The 19,213-nt window shown below is 28.0% G+C and overlaps 2 protein-coding genes across 3 annotated transcripts in view; both read right to left on the bottom strand.

Moving 5' to 3' along the window:
- The window catches only part of LOC107448007 (uncharacterized), a 134,138-nt gene that overhangs the window by 77,139 nt on the left and 37,786 nt on the right, over positions 1-19,213 (bottom strand). The gene's annotated exons all lie outside the window — the stretch shown is intronic.
- On the bottom strand, positions 2,109-14,257 carry LOC107444298 (uncharacterized). 2 transcript variants are annotated; one of them, XM_016058399.3, is made up of 7 exons: positions 14,117-14,257; positions 11,986-12,126; positions 10,117-10,178; positions 8,211-8,318; positions 6,842-6,883; positions 6,246-6,269; positions 2,109-2,857 (listed from the first exon to the last, which is right to left on the bottom strand). In XM_016058399.3, the coding sequence occupies exons 2-7, from the start codon at positions 12,107-12,109 to the stop codon at positions 2,774-2,776; spliced, it is 444 nt and encodes a 147-aa protein (XP_015913885.1). In that variant the 5' UTR covers positions 12,110-12,126; positions 14,117-14,257; the 3' UTR covers positions 2,109-2,773. The 2 variants fall into 2 exon arrangements, with proteins under 2 accessions (XP_015913885.1, XP_042908036.1); XM_043052102.2 differs by lacking the exon at positions 10,117-10,178 and adding an exon at positions 9,438-9,499.

Here is a 19,213-nt window from a genome sequence, read left to right as displayed (position 1 = left end):
GGTTTATAGCTATCATTGTTTTCTAAAAAAGAGTTTATTTCAAGTATTTTAATATTTCAATATCTATATATATATTTCTCTTACACGGCGACAAAAAAAAGCCTCATTACAACTCCCCGAATGGCAACGCTAGAAAATTGACCAATGATTGCAGTTAAAAATGTCACATGCCAAATCTAGTTGAGGTGGCTCAACCTATAGCGCTTTTAAAAGCGGAAACTGAAATAACAATTCAGCTGCTGCAATCTCATACTATTAAGCTAGGCAGAAGTGAGTAGTCTGTGCCCATAGATCTCTATTTTAGTATTTTGTCGAAAGCGCTTTTTTTCACGAATTTATGTATTATGAATTTATTTGACGATTTTTGATTTATATCACGAATTTATTTGTTTTATTATTGTTATTAGTTATTCATTGAAAACCGAGTCTCAGTCAATGAGTTTTTTTTTAATTCAAATTTATTTTAATGACTTAGTATTTACTAAAAAGATGTAAATTTTTTTGAAAAAAAGTTGTTATATGGATTTGAATTCTTAAAATTTTGTGCATTTGAACGTACTTAAGTTAGTAGCGAGCGAAGCGAGTTTGGTTTGCGAAGCAAACCATATAAGATTGCGTAGCAATTTTCGGGTGTTGGCGAGCGCTAGCGAGCAAGGGGCTCAGCCCACTAGTATTTTTTATTCCTTATGTCAGATAAACTCAATGATCAGCATGAACGTGGTTGCATAGGTGGCTCTTCCATAGTATTTCCGCGAGCTTTTTATTTAGTTTCAAGTTGTGGCTTTAAGACACGTCTATTTACAACCAAATAATTTAAAATCAACGGAAATTGAAATATAAATATAAGTAATGTATCAAAGAGCAAAGTTAATGGGGAAAAGTTGATTACTCGTTCAGAAGAAACTTAAATCGATAAATTATTATTGACACCATTTTGATTAATTGATTTTTGTAATAGGTACAAATTGAAGTAAAACTGAAAAATAATTGAAATATAATTGAGAGATAATTGATTGAAATATAATTGAAAGAAATAAAAAATTTTTTTTTAATTAATCAAATTGACAGAGTAATGAATTAATGACAATATTTGTTTAATTATCCTTTTATCCATGATTGTTTTGTCTAATCGGTCTTTTTATCCGAAAAAATAAAATTTCCGCCCATCTGAAATAGACGCATAAGTTCACATTCGCAGAACACAGTTCCGCTTATATACAAAAAAAAAAGATGTTTCAGTATGCCCGCTTTTAATTTATTAGTTTATAATAGTTGTAAGTATGCATACTTAAACTTAAAATTATTATTTAAATCAGAAAAAAATATCATCGAAACGAAATTTTACTATTTAAAAAAAAAATCCGACTTAAAACTACTAGATAAGTTGGCTAAAAAACCACTCAAAACCAGTTCAGTTGTAGTATGAAACTTGAAAATGTATGTAATAATCATTTATAACCTCCGTTTAGTTTTCTTCCGTTATCAATTAGGTTTTAGTTCTTACCAACTTACCCATACATACCTGCGAAAGATTTGGAACAGTTCACTTTTAATAGAAAAAGGGAAATTGAGTAGCTGGTGCAGCTCGCTAGTTATTTTGTAATTTTATCATAGCAGTTTTCGAGCGACAGCGAGTCAGGGAATTACATTTTATATCTTTCATAAAATATGAAAACTACAATAATAAGCATCATGTTTGAAAAAAAGATTTTTAATAGCCATATTTTTTACTACACTGCTGAAAAGGAGTTCTCAAAATTAATCAAAAATGTGCCAAAATAGCTCCGAAACAAATATAGAGACTCCGAAACAAATATAGACTCTACTATTTATTTCGTGTTTTCATTGATTCATGCTATTAGGATGCACAGGGCACTAGATGGTTCACTTTGTTTGAATGGTAAAACATGTTTCTAAAACTATGCAACTGTTTATTAATGCAATCTAATTGTTTTTTTTTTTTTAAATTTTCGTAATATGCGAATTAAAAGTTTCACGTGTCGAAAGCAATTTTCGATTTTCAATAGTTCACGACCGATAGAAAGTGTTTCTGTTAAAATAATTAAGATCTTTTAGATCATTTATTAAGACGAATAAAAAATGATTGGGAAATTATAAATACATATTTTATTATTACATTCAGCATACATTGCATTTTTTTAAAAAATTAATATGTACTATAAATGTGACAAGGCTAACTTTTCAGCATAATTTATAATGCGATGTGCAATATTCCAACACAAGTTGGCATACATATCACACATCAAACAAATACGAATTCTAATGAATTATAGTAATTATAAAGGATTTAATTAGAAAGAATCAATTATGGAGAATTTAACTTGAAGTGAAAACATAAAAATCCTTTAAATTCATAATACCAAAAAAAAATAAAATGGCCACCAGTTAATGCATAATTGCTACATTTAATTCTATAGTATTGTTATTCTATAGTAAATGTACTCTAATTTTTCGACTCATTTAAAAATTTTCTCCTTATTCGTTTAGATTAAGAAACCTTACATAAAGTGTACCATCCATTGATTCAGGATGAAAGTAAGTTGTGAATTCTGGTTTCTAATTATCTATATTCAACATGGATTGTTTCTAAATTCTAAGAGTTGCCTAATTTAGTGACAGAAACAGGTCACCAAAGCCTTTTTAATGCTAAAATGTCAGCTTTGTCTTGAGAAGAAATATTTGTTATCATCATTAATATTAGTGGTACATTTTTTTATTCCCTTAAGATAAGTAAAATTAACTGATGCTTAAATCATTTTTCAGTAGATTCTGTGTCGATATAGTACTCCAGCAATTCCCTCAAGTTGTGTTTTTTCATCGTTTCTTCAAGGCAAGCCTATGCAAGAAAAAATAATACTTTACAAAACATAATGAAGTTTAATAGTTTGCTCCGTAACCACCACCTTTATACCTTTAGAATTTCCACTAGAAATTAAGTCATAAGTATATTAATAAAAGTCGCAGAGTAGTACTTTAAATAAGAAGAACGTTTTCAAAAATTGGGAAGATACCCGTATCGTAATCTGTGACATAAAACTCTCCAAGTCTTGGCAACTTCCGGGCAAAAAAATCACACAAGGGGACCAACTTGAAAGGTTTAACTCGGCTAACCTCTTCATAGTCATGACTAATCCCGATATTGAAATATCCCCCAAGAATTGATGAAATATTAGCAAGGATTTGCAAGTGGAATAGTTTAAGCATTTAAACCTGTTTAATTGACGTAGGAAGGTGGAAGAAAGTGTTTTTAACAATTGGAGTGTTTTTTATTAGTTCGTGATCCCTATGAGGATATTTTTTGATTGCATATTTGATAAGAATTCTGAAAGTATACATTAAAGGTGTCGATTACAGAGCAATTTGCATTTTGAAACAGTATATTATTCACATTTAAAAAAGCATTCTATTCGTAGACTAAGGTAAACTTCCAAATTCATCTTTAGTATCTAACCTTTTAGAAGTTAAAAGTTAGATTGGTAGATTTTTTTGACCATGTTTCTTAGCATTTTATTATTGTATAGCGCGTAAAATAAAAAACGAACTAAATAACTTTTGATCTAATGCTTAGATCTTAACGTTCTAGGACTTAATCTCATAGATTTGAGTTGGTGGCCAATATGCTAATTAAATAGGCAAGCAAAATTTTTAGTTACGTACTTCTTCTAAATAAACATAATTTTTTTATAGTTGAATTGGATTTCTGATCTCCGAAATATAGGGGGTAGCCGCAATCTGGGAAATACATTTTTGTCTGGAGGATATCAATTTGGGATATATGTCCGGAGTTTACACTCCTTAATGTTATTTTTTCATCTTTTGCATAGTTCGCCATATCTCGAGAAGTTTTTAAGTGAATTTAAAAATTTCAGCTCGCAATTATAAAAATTTTATATCTAAAGATAATTCCTTTAAAAAAAGCTATTAGCAAATATACATTTTTTTATTATTTTCTTTAAAAAGTGTTGACAAAATTTTGTCTTGCAGGGCATAAAATTTTTTACATCAGTTTAAGGAATGTAATTGTACATTGTAAAAAATATTCAAAATTTGAGCGAAATTGGTCGAATAGTTAATGAGAATGAATTTTAAAAATAGGGCTTTAAAATTCGATTTCTCAGAAACTATTCAACTGATTTCGCTCAAATTTTGTAGTTTGCCATACAAAATCACATTCTTTAAAATGGTATAAAAATTTGTCTATCTTACAATTCAAAATATTTTCAACTATTATAGCATAAAATAACAAATATTACTAAAATTTATTTTTTGCTTTAAAATGTATTTGGATAAACGAATTTTTTAATTATGTGCAAGAATGTATCAATTCGCATAAAAAGCTTTTGAACTGGAAAAAAATAGGTAAAAAGTAAAATTAACATTACGGGGTACAAACTTAGTTAAGTAGCATATTTGAGGTCACGCACTCAAACCATTAAAATCGAGTCCTAGAATGGGAAGTTTCGATCAATAAATCAAAAGTTATTCTACGTGATCCGTTTTTTATTTTGAGCTCTGTACAATAACAAATTTCGACGGCAAGACTCTCAATAATAATGAAAACCCAGTTAAATTTAACTGTCACTAATATGAAGTAAATAAAAACAATTTTCTTAATTTATCATGGATAATGAGACATAAATTAAGTATTGCATATTCTTAAAAAAACATTCTGAATAATGCTTAAGTTAAATCTGAGTTCTTTTTTATTGATAGAGTTATTATTTAAAACTATTTTAAAAATACTGACATTATTAGAAGCTAGACATTGTATCAGCTATAAGTTTAGTAACAAAATTACAGTAATTTAACTGCTAAAGAAATTTCTGTGTGATACTGCATGACGTTATGTTATTGCAAAATCATATGCAATTTTTATTTGCAAAACATTTAAAGATCTGGTAAAGTTTACGTGAATTACATAATAAAGCTTTAAACAAGAATTTGTACAACTTATCATTAAAGAATGGAGAAAATATAAAAATAAAATCTTCTGCATGAAAAAATATAGATTAAGTGCGATACCATGGAGCAAAATAAATGAAAATAAATCAAAGCTTTCTGATATCTTTCTATGTTGAACTATATTGATCAGTAACATAAGAATTTTCGTTGCTATTTCGGTTGCCCAACTTTACGTTACATTTTGTTTCGCTATGCAGAAATTATAAAAATTATAACGTGAAATTACGAAGATATATAGAAAAAGAGAGAATGTTTTGAAAAAAATTTAAAATTAAAAAATTTTAAATTGCTAAACTTGAGAAACTTGTGAACTTTTAAAAATTATCAAGCAGGCCATTTTACAATCCTTCAAAAAAACAGCAAAAGAGTTGAAATTTGATGCGTTTAATTAGATGCTATTTGATAAAATTTGCATAAAAATTGATAATATTTCATGCGTTCTATGTTCGTATGTGCATAATAACTGCACTGTAAAAAATTATCGACTTTTTTACAGACTTTCTCTAAATATCTGTCTGTTAAAGCTGTTTTAATCGCGATTAGTTCAAATTCTAGCTTTTGACACGCAGTTTTGTTTACTATACGATAATCTATCTTTTTCAAATCATTTTAAAATTTTTTCTAATACTTGCTCTTATTTTACTATACAACAGTTATTTTAATGGTTTTAACATTATTTAAATAAGCACCTGATACTCTACCTGATTATTATGTCTTGTTAGATCTAATTTTTGGGTAAATTATTTTTTTACGGGTGGCCAGATATTAGGCCAGGCATTTTTATGCGGATAGGCTACTATAGTTTTAAGCAACTTTATACTTAAATATTGTTCCAATAAGTAAAGCTTTTAACATAAAAATAGTTTAGGATTTTTTCATACTGTGATAGCTCAGGAGAACGAGCACTCACCTTCCAATGAGATGGCCTACGTTTGAATCCCAGTGTCGGCTTGTTAAAATAACGGAATTTGTTTGTTAAAATACCAGTACCCATCTGCTTAAAAAAATCTGTTTCAAATTACAGTATTTTTCTGCGAAGTAAACGGTATTATACTGGCACACCATCTGACAGTTTTATTCCGTGAATTTAATGGATATTTCTTACAGTGAATGAAAGCGGTTATAATAAAATAATTTTTTAAATTTGATGCAGAAAAAATAAAATAATGAAATGATTGAAATGAAGTTTTGAGCTAATTTAGAGTATATAGTGGTTTTTAATGCTTGTACTCTGTCCTCTGATCGTATAGTTGTGTACTTACTAATGCTTTTTCTCCGATCCCCACCTAAAAGAAGAAAAAAAATTTCATCACAATATAATATTTTTTTCCATCAATAACATAGAGATTTAAAACAATTATATCCATAAATAATAAAATGTGTCCTTTGCAGAAATAATAAAAATACAGAGTATAGCTTGGATTTATTTTTCTTCACGGAGAAAACAAAATGTTAAAATTACCGCACTGCATGGTAATTACATTAATAATAAGATAAAACATAATTATAGATAATAAAATCAAAATATGCCGTATTCAAACCACTCATAATTTTACCGTTCATATGGTAACGGTTTGTCGGAAATTATAGTTTTCAAAATTGTATTTTGCAGGGGAGGTCTGGGTTTATTTGTATTTTTACCAATTCACATAAATAATGAGAGGCCAGAAATTAACTCTAAATATTTATTGAAAAGACAAAACACAAATAAAATAAAACTAGAATAAAAAGGAAATACAATAATTTGGAAGAAGGTTAAATACTAGCTTTAATATTTAACGCAGTGCCTTGAAATGGAAAATAAATAAATTTATAGAATTTAATATTATCACTAATTAAGATGTAAAAAGAAGTTAACCTCTTTATATAAGGATTTGTGTTGCTCCATACAGTCATCGATCTAAAATAAAAGAAATATCAAGATTTAGATAACTATTTACATTCATATAATGTAAGTGCTTTAGGGTTTAGGGTATATAATTTCAATTTTCTTCCAATGATACATTTAGTTACATCTTGAGCATATGTATTCCATTTAAAGCATATTCGCACTATTTTTTATTGTTGGTTTATTCATAAAGAATTCATCTGAATATTGTTCTGGTTTAGAACGCATTCATTTAATTTTATAAAGCTTGTTATACTTGCTTAAGCAAAATAATAAAAATGAAAATTTCTAAAATTTAAAAGAAAAACAACAAAACTTTTTAGAGAATTTCAGAAAGATATGAAAGTTCAAAAAGCCTCAGTTTTTTATATAATTTTAAATTATTTTTTTACGTGAAAAAATTAATAGTAAAAGGATGAGGTATTTTGATTTCAAAAAGAAACATAATTCATATTATGAATTTAAAATATACAATATTTAAGCCATTCATTTGGCAATTTTTCCGTTTACAATGATAATGGTTTACCAGAAATTTTGGCTTTCAAAACGACAGTTTTTATCAAGGTGCATCTGGTAATTTTTCCTCTTGTAGTGGTAATGGTTTACTGGAAATTTTGGCTTTCAAAATGACAGTTTTTATCCAGGTGCATCTGGTAATTTTTCCGCTTGTAGTTGTAATGGTTTACTGGAAATTTTGGCTTTCAGAATGACAGTTTTTATCAAGGTTCATCTGGTAATTTTACCGCTTGTAATGGGAATGATTTGCTGGAAATTTTGGCTTTAAAAAGGAAAGTTTTTATCAGCACACACTTAGTACAAATACTAAATTGAAAAATAAATTTTACCAATTAAATGTTTTTTGTGACACTCTCTAAGGTATAGTGATAAAATTGCCACATTTTACATTTATTCCCATACAGCATGATATTAAAACCATCTTTTATTGCTAATTTTGCCTTAAGCCATTAGGAATGAACTTTGGACAATGTACTGTGCTTTTTAGCGTTCTCATAGAGCCAGAAACACGGTAAATTTTACCATATTCTGATAATTTTGACCATACATTTTTCAAGGTGACGCATCAGGTGACCAGGTTAAATATAAGTTTAGTGCCAGAAAAACTTGACTTAAGAAGTGAAGAAGTTGAATATTAATGAGAAAGGTCTTCAAAAGAAAAATAATATTGAAAAAATCAAAATCAAAAATTATTATGTCAGTTTCTTAAGTTTTTTTAATCGTGCGAAAACAATTGAATTTTATTGAATGAATAAAAATTTAAAACAAGTTGGTGATCTGTCTTATTATTATATAGATTTTAACATAAAATATTGTGCCTTACCTTTAGAAATAGAGGCACATTATTGCAGGCTTCCTTTAAATACAGTGAATATTTGCCTTCGGAAGATGGGTGAACCTTCTTCATACAACTTGTTAAGGCCTCATGTATCTAAATGAATAAAATAAAATTTTCAATATAAAAATTATAACGAATAACTTGACTATTCATGCAAAAATATTATTTTAAAGTTTTAGTAAAGATTTGAGAGATAAATATTTTTTGGACTATACATTTCAGAAATAACACTAGTTTTCATTTTAATAATTTCCTTTTAAAATATCTTCAATTTCATACTTCAAAATATCTAAAAAATATCTAATGACATTTAAATTAACTATGTTTAATAAATAAAAGATTGTATATATCCCAAAAAATCCCAAAAAACGTCACTTTAAGAAGGCCCGGGAGTTCAAAATTACAAGATAATTTAAAATTTTCTTTAACGGTGCTAAATCTTAGTTTCTGTCTCAATCAAGCAATAGGCCTCACGCGTATCTAATCCTCATACTGGGCAGATTGAGTTGCGAGAGTGAATATTATATATTTGCATGTAAAATGTGATTTTACGGAGTTTATTATGAGGTTTTTGAATTACTTTTAAAAGAAATATTTTAATAGCTTATTTCATTTAAAATCAATGAAAACTTTAATCTATAAGTATAATAGTAGGTGATTTGTATTTGAGTCGAGTGGAGTTGAATTTAAAAATAATTTTCTTAATGATAAGCCTAAATTGTATGTGATATAATTTTAACTAGTATTAAAAAAGTAAGGTTAAAAAACAAAGTAATAAGACTGCAAACGTAAGGTAATTTTTTTTTATTTTTTATTTTTGCACAAAAAACTGTGTTGGTTTGTTAATATATGAAAACGTAATAAAGTTGAAAGTTTTCTTGCAAAAAAATATATTTGCTTTAATATAAGAAAAAGAGACACGATTTAAAATAAATTGAGAATTATACAAAAAAAGTTGTAAATGAAAATGAAAAGAAATATTTATCTAAAATTATATATTGCAAAATTAATATTGTATTTAAAAAGAGGAAAATCGCAGTAATGCACTTTTAAAGGGGCACCTATGCTTGATTTTCCCATTAGAAAATTGGAAAATGTCTGCAAAATGTATGTGTTCTGTTGCACTTGAAAAAAAATAAATATTGTACTTTAATGATATCTGTAAGATCTTACATAAAAAAATTACCAACCATTGAGATATTTTCAACTCACCGTTTTAGTTTGTAAATCTACGCACTTATCTATTTCAGAAAACAGAGATTCGTCATTCTTCTCTAAAGAAAAAGAAATATCTGATATGTAAATCACTGCAGCATTCATCATAGTAATTGATGGTTTAATAGATTGAATTTTCAACTGAATATAAATTTCTTGGATGAATTTTATGTCAAATTTTGATTGTTTTCTACAATAGAAACCTTTAACGTTTAACCATAACATCAGTACTTTAAAGCAATCGTTGAAAAGCTTTTTTGTGATACTAATATGGACTTCGCCATCAATATTTTATTTAAATATAATCATAATATCATGCAATAAGTTTAGGAAGTAGTGTACAAAATAAAGTTCGGAACATGATTCCACATAGATCATGAGAACTGTTGAAGGTTTGGATCCCTTGCTGTTAGTTTTTTTGTGTGCATATTTGAATTGAATTGAATTGAATGTGGGGTTTAGTGGCACAAGGTCCAAAAAAGGACATACTGCGCCAATTGCATATTTCGCCAGATCTCGAGAACATTTTAATCGAGTCAAAAACTTTTGCATACATCCTTGAAATTCAATTTATCGAAAAATAATTCTATACATAATTTTTTTTCCAACCATTTATTATTTTTATTAGTTTATTTAATATANAAAATTACCAACCATTGAGATATTTTTAACTCACCGTTTTTGTTTGTAAATCTACGCACTTATCTATTTCAGAAAACAGAGATTCGTCATTCTTCCCTAAAGAAAAAGAAATATCTGATATGTAAATCACTGCAGCATTCATCATAGTAATTGATGGTTTAAGAGATTGAATTTTCAACTGAATATAAATTTCTTGGATGAATTTTAAGTTAAATTTTGATTGTTTTCTACAATAGAAACCTTTAACGTTTAACCATAACATCGGTACTTTAAAGGAATCGTTGAAAAGCTTTTTTGTGATACTAATATGGACTTGGCTATCAATATTTTATTTAAATATAATCATAATATCATGCAATAAGTTTAGGAAGTATTGTGCAAAATAAAGTACGGAACATGATCCCACATAGATCATGAGAACTGTTGAAGGTTTGGATCCCTTGCTGTTAGTTTTTTTTGTGTGCATATTTGAATTGAATTGAATTGAATGTGGAGTTTAGTGGCACAAGGTCCAAAAAAGGACATACTGCGCCAATTGCATATTTTCTCAGATCTCGAGAACATTTTAATCGAGTCAAAAACTTTTGCGTACATCTTTGAAATTCAATTTATCGAAAAATAATTCCATACATAATTTTTTTCTAAACTTTTATTATTTTTATTAGTTTATTTAATAACAGACAAAAATTATAAGGTATAAAAATTTTTACTTATTTTTGAAAAATGTAATTTTGCATATTGAAATACAAAATTTATTATTTTATTATTATAATATTCAAAAAACTGTGGACTTATGCAGCATGCAATTTTTCCATATTTTCATCGCAATCGGTCAAATAATTCCTGAGTTATCAATTTAAAAAAGAAACATTTAGACTTAAAATTTAAATTCACCTTAACTTTTCATTCGATTATGTTCAAATTTGTATTTTGTTGCATAAAACTATATTCTGTAAAATGATATAAAAAATTTTATGCATTGTAATTCAAATTATTTTTTCAACCATTATTAAATAAGATATAAAGAAATCATAAATTATTATTAAAAATTGTATTTTTGTATGGGAATTATCTCTGGTGAAACAAATTTTATGATTGTGTGCAAAAACTTTTCTATTCATTTAAAAAGTTTTAAAGATATGGAGAAGAATGGAAAAAACAAAATTAGCATTAAGGGGTCCAATCTTTTGACAGCTCTCGGGACAAAAAAATTGCTTATTTTTGAGATATGTTTTTCGTGTCTGATTCAGAAGTCAGATCCTAGAGCCATTAAGATTAAGTCTCAGTATAAAAAAATCCGTTTTTATTTCGCATACTGTACGTAAACGTGATTAAACATTGCAACATTTCAAGGAAGCAAATTTAAAGATAATATGGCCCAACTCAGCAACATTTCAAAGTAGCGGCAAATTTGAAGGATAATATTCTTCAACTTAGCACCACTTCAAGGCAGCAGCTTTATTGCAGTATATCATGGTTCAACACAATACAACTTTTTAATAGTGTTCTAGAATTTCTAATAGCAATTTTTCCTGGCTGAAATTAGTTAAAACAAGACAATCCTTCGATTATTACATTTATTATTTAAATATTAATAACGTTAATGATTATTATTACAATATTAATTCTGCTTTTCAGATCTAAGAGAACAATATAACATGAATATAATTATTCACCCATTCTACAATCAAAATTAAATTTTCTACAAATAAACATAATGTTTTTTATACAGATTCTTATTCAGATTGCATAATTTGTAATTTAAATAATGTAATGTAATTTTTATGTAATTCGCTTCGTTTTGTGATTAATATCACATTTATTTTCAGTTACAAGTACTGCTTTGAAAGTAAACAGAATATTGCAGTATACAAATGGGGTATTATGTATATTAATTGCTTACCGCATATTGTCTTTCTCCATAAGTTATTGTTACCATATTCACCGTGATCGGCGTCTTCTGCAGCGTAAATTTCCACTACGGCGCACATAAGAAGAGTTATCCACAAGTTATTCATTTTTTTCATAACTGAATATAAATGATCTAAATAAATTGCAGAAATATAACAATTTCAGTTTAAGGTAATAATATACAGTTTGTTTTTATATTGCTCACACAACCGATATTGATATTGCCAATCCTTATTGCATTTTTCATATTGCCAATGCCCACCGGATTGACACTCCTCAGATAGTAGGGCAGATATGCTGACCACTCTTTCAGGGGCACTATATTAGGTGGGTCAACGTTGCTCTCACAGTAAACACAGACAATACAGGGAATGAAATAAACATCCATACTTTGTCCGGGATTCGAACCCAGGATCTTCGGATGTGAGGGTCTACACGGATCTACATATAGTCTAGTCGGCGTTTGTTTTGATATAGGTTACAAGAAAGTGAAGGGAATTGTGAAAGTGATGGGACTGATATAAGATTATATTTGGCAATTATAATCTTATATCAGTCTAGTAAGATTATAATTGAAGATTATAATTGGGCAGTTTGTAGCAACAAAAGTTGCGAATTGCTTAAATTTTAACTACCAAGCTGATAGAAAATGTGTTTAGATTGGCGTATTTTTTAAAAATGTTTAGTATTTAAATAAAATTTTATGGCGAGATTACCGACTTAAATTTTTAAAATTGATGTCATATTTAACCATTTTTTAAAGTTCTAAATTATTACCTTCTGTATCATGTTCAGAGTTTATTATTTATTGCAAAAAAATTTTACATTCAGAGTGTTTTTACAATTTAAACCTTTTTATATCTCATTTTTTGTTTTGAATATGGAATTGTTTCATTTCAAGATAATATAGAATGCACCATAATTGTTTTGTAACATGTAAAACATAATTCTATTTATACTACATGCAGAAAAAAATTATTCTTCAGCGTTTTCAAAATTAAAAAATCCGTACTTCATCGCAGATTTTTTTTCCAGCTTCGAAAAGTTCAAGCAGACTTTTTTTAATGGTTTTAGAACCTTTTGGAGGATGAAAAAGACATGTTTTGTGTGTCTTTAAAATTTGCCTTGTTCTGAGTTAAAAATCAATTTCGATAAGAAAAAAGTATACTCTTTAAATTCATTAATAAAGCATGCAAGCATACTATTGTTTAAACATATGAGTTAGTGTTTCTACAATGCAAAAAATCTGCTAAAGTTATTAAAAAAATGTGAACTGGTATGTCCGTATAAAACTGCTTATTTCGCCGAAAAATAATATAATTTTAAACAAGCACAGCCTATTTTCAAAGCAGATGAAATACAGCTATTTTATTAAAAAACCTCCGTTTACTTTGACAAACGAACTGTTATTTTACCAAAAAAAATCTATGAAATAATTATGCCTGCTAATAATTATTGTGGTCGACGCGAGCCCAGCGCAACAATCTTACGGCCAGTCGATGCTGGGATTCAAACCTTGGACACCTCAGTGGCGCTAAGGCGGGAGCTCTGTTCTCCAAGCTATCACATCTTTAGTAGCAGAGTATTAAGAATTTTTTTCACTGTTTCCATTTTAAAATTCCCACTTATTGAAATGATATTTAAGTGTAAAAATGTTTAAAATTATAGTAGCTTGCCCGTATAAAATGTCTGGCAACTTAACCAAATACTTGTATAAAAAAGAAATATAATAATCAGATAGACAATAAACACCCAGTTTTATTCATATAATGTTCAAAATTATAAAACAATTGCTGAAAAATGAGAGTCAGTCTAGAAAATAGTTATAATATGCTTTAAAAAATTTGTGGAGTTTTTCGTACAGGAAGCAAACGTGCGAGGAAAAAACTTGAATTTAAACTGACGGTTATTAGTTAGAGAAAAACTGTTTTGTCAAGAAAACAGCTTTAAACTGTCAAATATACAGAGAAATTCTCTAAAAAGAACGGAATTTTTTAACTTCTTGCAAGCGAAAATAAATGAATAAAAATAAGAAAGAAACAAAAACAGAGTTTTGAAACTTTTGAAGCACTTTTGTGCTATGTCCACCTTTTACTTATACAAAAATTTGAAAATACACTTACCTAAAAAGACAGATTTAGATGTTTTCGAAATCTAAATCTGTCAGCTACTGTTTTATATGATTTCATATAATTTTTTTTAAATTACCAATGAAATTTATTTGAACAAAATATTCTCCGAAACAAATATTTTCGTGCTAAACCAACACTTAAATTCCAATAATTATTCCTCAAACCTGCTGAACTTCCTTCACGGAATTATTGTTTTGCAATTTCGTACTCCATTCTTTTTCACATTTTATGCACGCACATTTTGTCTTAAAGAATAAACAAATTATCAAATTATTTGCCATTTTTATTTCAGTTATGTCAGTTTCGAAATAATAACTTTTGTCTAGACACCAAAAAAAGCTCATAATAATAAAACTGTGAATTAAAGGAAAAACTATAGTAAAAATTTCTGTGATCTTGAATATCATAATCACGTTAGGGAGTTTATTTCTGAAATTAATTATTTGCAACTATTAGGTTACGTTGAATATACTGCGGAATAGCGACGCTTTTATGCATAAATCCAAACGAATCCTTTAACTACTGTTGAATTTAAGTTAAATGTGTCACTAAACATTATAAGAAATTTCGAACCATAATAACGTTCAATTTTGTTCGAACCCTAATATGGTGCCAAGCTAGAAGTATATTCCTAAAACCAATATTAAATGACTGGTTAACAAAAAATGTTACCTCTCAGAAAAATTGTGGTTGAACACTGCATTGGTCAATTCCAATAAATTTAAATTGGTCAGTTCTAATAAAATAATGCCATCAAATGCAATAAATTTTAATAGGACAGTGAAACAAACTAGTAAAACAAAGTACAGTAAAATACTGGAGAAGTAATATCAAAATTTTGGTTGGTAATAATGCAATAAAAACAAATACAATTATTACGCAAAAAATAAATAATGCATGACTACGAAAATTCACGTTATGAGAATATATGTGCATTTTAATATAATAAGGAAAGTATAAGCAGCTTGGTTAAGTTTAGTCAATTTTTAGAATTACTTCTAAATTAGTAATGTAATTAAAACACATTCCATTAATTAGTACAATTAAGTTCATTTTTCTTTTAAAAAAGTAATTTTTTTTAAGTTTTAATTGTGAATTTTAAAAAAAAATATCGAAGGGCTGAAACTTGACAGCATTTTTAGAAAGAAATCAATTCACTTCTCCCCTATCTACCGGGGAATCAAGTTTTGCCTAGATAAGCACAAATAACTTAGCATAGAGGTTCAGTTTTTTTCACTTATTTACGCTTCTGATTTAGTTAAAAACCCACACGAACTACCCATGTCTTAAGATTTTAATATAATTTGCATGTAAAAATTTGAAGAAATATCGACATGTAAGAGATATTTCTCATATTTGAATTTTAAACTCTTTTCTACTTAAACTTCATTTTTTATCCAAATCATATTCATTTTTTACCGGCAGGCTAAGTTAATAGGAAGGTCTATTTTGTGATAGTTACACGTTTAAAACAATTAATTACCTAAAATGATGAATATCATTTATAAGCCGAAGTTTTCAGAAGGCACGCACTCGGTTATTTTCAAAGGATCCCCCTAATTGATAATTAATGTCTGAATCTACATTGTCACGTTTTTTTACCAATTCCGGACAGTTGTAAAACATGGAAAGTTATTTCCAGGAACTACAGTTTTAAACTGTAGTTCCTGGCATAACATGTAGTTCCTGGCAAGACGAAACATATTTAGGTATTTTAAGACGGCTAAGGAATTCTTATGCTGTATTTTAATGGAGTTATTCATTAAATGGCATTGAAATATCTCACAGGAGAGTCCAAAAGACTTATTGAACTTATCAAACAACTAAAACCTTTCTCAGAAAGATTTCAGATTCTATTTTGTTCAAACTTGAGTACACCCTACCATCTCAAGCACATTTTCGTATCTGATTCAATATGTAATTTTAAGAGTGGCAATTTTTGCTCTTACAAGAAATTGTTGATTTTAATAACATTAAAGAAAATAATTTTTTTTGCAAATATTCTACGAAAACTTTTAATTACAACCAGGCATTTTTAAAAATGTGTAATCAGATTTAAATAAATTTTGAGTGCAACAAATTATTAGAAAAATCATTAATGGTGGGAGGTACAAGACAGATTAAAATGTTTCCTAGTATACATTTAGTATTAACAGAAAATTTTCTTATGCGTCTAAAAATATGAATTGACTCTAGCCTAAAATAACTTTTTAAAACTAGCTCTATGTGCTTTCACATTGTTAGAAGTTTCATTCGTAAAATTTTTGTAAAATAAACCATAACAGCTTGTCGATCCATGCCATTTACCATATGGTTTACGGTAAAGAGCATTTTTTTTTATCTTTTCTGTTTTCAATCAGTTTATTGACTAGTTGTAGTGTAATTTTCTAATTAGTATTGGTTTTTAAAGTGTTTTTTTCATAGATGGCAACACCAAAATATAATTTATTTTCCATATTTCCACCAATTATATTATACAATATGAAATCAAAACTCATTCATTATATTTTTCTTATTAACAATTTTTGTTAACTGTTAGATTATATATTTAGTTTTATCACATGTTTATTTAATTAATTTTACTTTATATTGGTATTTTTTTTTTGCTTTTCTTCTTTCTTTCATCGTAAACTCATTTACAATTGCATTTTTTAAATTTTTTAGAGGCATAGACGCATTATAAAGAGTGATTTTTGTCTTAGGATAATTCTTCCTTATTTAAAAATGTCTATTTCACTGTCGTAAAGGAATGCGTCCTGTAGAGAACCTTTTCTTTTTTCCATAAATTTTTTGTTAATTTTTTCTCTTATTATATATATAAATATATACGTCATATTTTTGAAAAGTATTTTATATACATCCAGAATTCTATCTATATAAAAAAGAATGTCTGTGTGTGCATTAGGACTGGGCGATATTAGAAATTATATATCGTGATGCATCGTCAGTTTTGCATCGCGATATAGCGATATATCGCGATATAGTATTTTTGAATTTCATTTACTTATAAAGACACAGAAAGTCAGATTTCTATCAAAACTTCATACTCAGATTGATTTAAATCAATTTATAAATTTGAAGATATATATGTTTTGCTTAAGAAAGATATTAAATAAATTGACTACAATGTACAAATCATACTTGAAATATTTATTGAAATGTTTGTTTAGAAATTCATAATACGCGTAAAACAAAGTGTTAAAAATTTTTTTAAAGCGTTTTTTACAAATTAATATTTTCTAGTACTATTATGCATAAATAATTACATAATTATTAAGTTCGATCGTATTGTTCAATTTCTAAATTAAACATTAAAAAGGAATTGTATGTTTAAAACAAAGTGCTAAATAAATTTTAGAAAAAAAAACGCTTTTAAAACAATATTTTTTATTATTATCATTTCAGTTATTATAGTTCTATTATAGTTCATTTACGTCACACCAGAGCTGCATAATGAGCTATTGGCGACGGTCTGGGAAACATTCCTGAGAATGATCCGAAGACATGCCATCACAATTTTGATCCTCTGCAGATGGGATGGCACCCCCGCTTTGGTAACTCGACGACCTGCACGCGAAGTCGAGCACTTTAAGGTAGAACAGTTTGACGAGGACCCATGCCGCACACCCTCGCTCCCTACGTAGACTGATCCAAGTGGTCACTCACCCGCACAAGTAATGACCGAATTATGAACGAAGAACAAAGTAAGATTTAATTTCTTAAAACTAAAAAAAAATGTGATATTCGATAACATATTTAGCTAATTAACAAATAATATGAAAAGAATATTTTATAAAAAAAAATTATTATACTCTCTAATAGAACGAAGTGCTAAATGATTTAAAAAAATGAATAAAATACGCAAACCTTTCAAGTTTTTTTTGTATAAACAAAGTTGATTGACTTATGTCCAAATCCAAATGACAAAAATAAATTTTGTTTTAACTTTATTTCTAAAAATAAAAACAACAAGATTTATAAATTTAAAATCAGTAATAAAAACTCATTAAATTATTAGAAGTTTCATCCAAAAAGTTTTTAATAAATTAAAAGAAAGTAAAAAAATAACCTAACAAATTCAATTCTTTATGGGCGCCTAAATTAGATTGCCGATAATTTTCACATTTAAAAATAAAAAGAAGTTTTTTTTAAAAAAAAACTTATCTAATTAATGAAGAAACTCTTCTTTATATATTCTTTTCAATAATAGATTGCCTTCAGAACAAGGTAACATCGGCGATCACGAAGTTAGTCCCACTGAAAATAATCTACAAGAAAAGTCGCGACAAAGAAAAAAAAAGCTAAGAGGTGCGAAAAGGAACATGCGATATAACGATATGTGTTCTCAAAACTCTGATTCTGATTCTACAGCTCACCAATCAAGGCCATTTCAACATAACGAAACGAACATCGTCTTCCACAGCGCGAGTCGACATCGGAACGTAAGAGAAGAGTCTTATATCGCTATATCGTTATCTTATATCCTTGCTTGCCTTATATCGCTATATCGTTTTGCGTTTGTTGTCTTTACTCGGCGGCTTAAATCAGATTTCTGATGCATCGCCTTGAATGAAAGTCGCTGTATCGTCTTGCCGATATATGCGTTAAATCGATATGTCTCGATACATCGATTTATAGATCAGTCCTAGTGTGCATGTCCTTTATAGACTCTTAAACCATCCGACCGAAAGCTGTGAAACTTGGCATACAGATAGTTCAAAGCACGAGGAAGGTCACTGCCGACATTAGAACATTCTAAGATAAATCATTCTAGCAGGATGCGTGAAAAACAAAATAGAATAGTGTAATTGGTTAAGTGTTAGCTCATTGCTTTAAATTTTACTATAAGCAATTCAGTTTTTCACATATTTTAAAGATGATATCAGTGACAATTTCTAGCTTAATACTCTATTTGAAGAAAAAATAGCTTCTTGCGAGGATTTAAATATTTAATTATTTACATTCGCCGTATCCGATAAATCAAATGAATAACATTACGTGGTAGCACGCGTTTTCTGCGTCACCAAATTTATACTTTTACAGTTGTCTGATACCAAGCGCTTTTTTTATTTATTGTACTAATTCTCT

Source organism: Parasteatoda tepidariorum, chromosome 4 (genome assembly GCF_043381705.1).
Source record: "Parasteatoda tepidariorum isolate YZ-2023 chromosome 4, CAS_Ptep_4.0, whole genome shotgun sequence".
NCBI classification, from domain to species: domain Eukaryota; kingdom Metazoa; phylum Arthropoda; class Arachnida; order Araneae; family Theridiidae; genus Parasteatoda; species Parasteatoda tepidariorum.
This window is presented reverse-complemented; position numbering and strand designations above follow the sequence as displayed.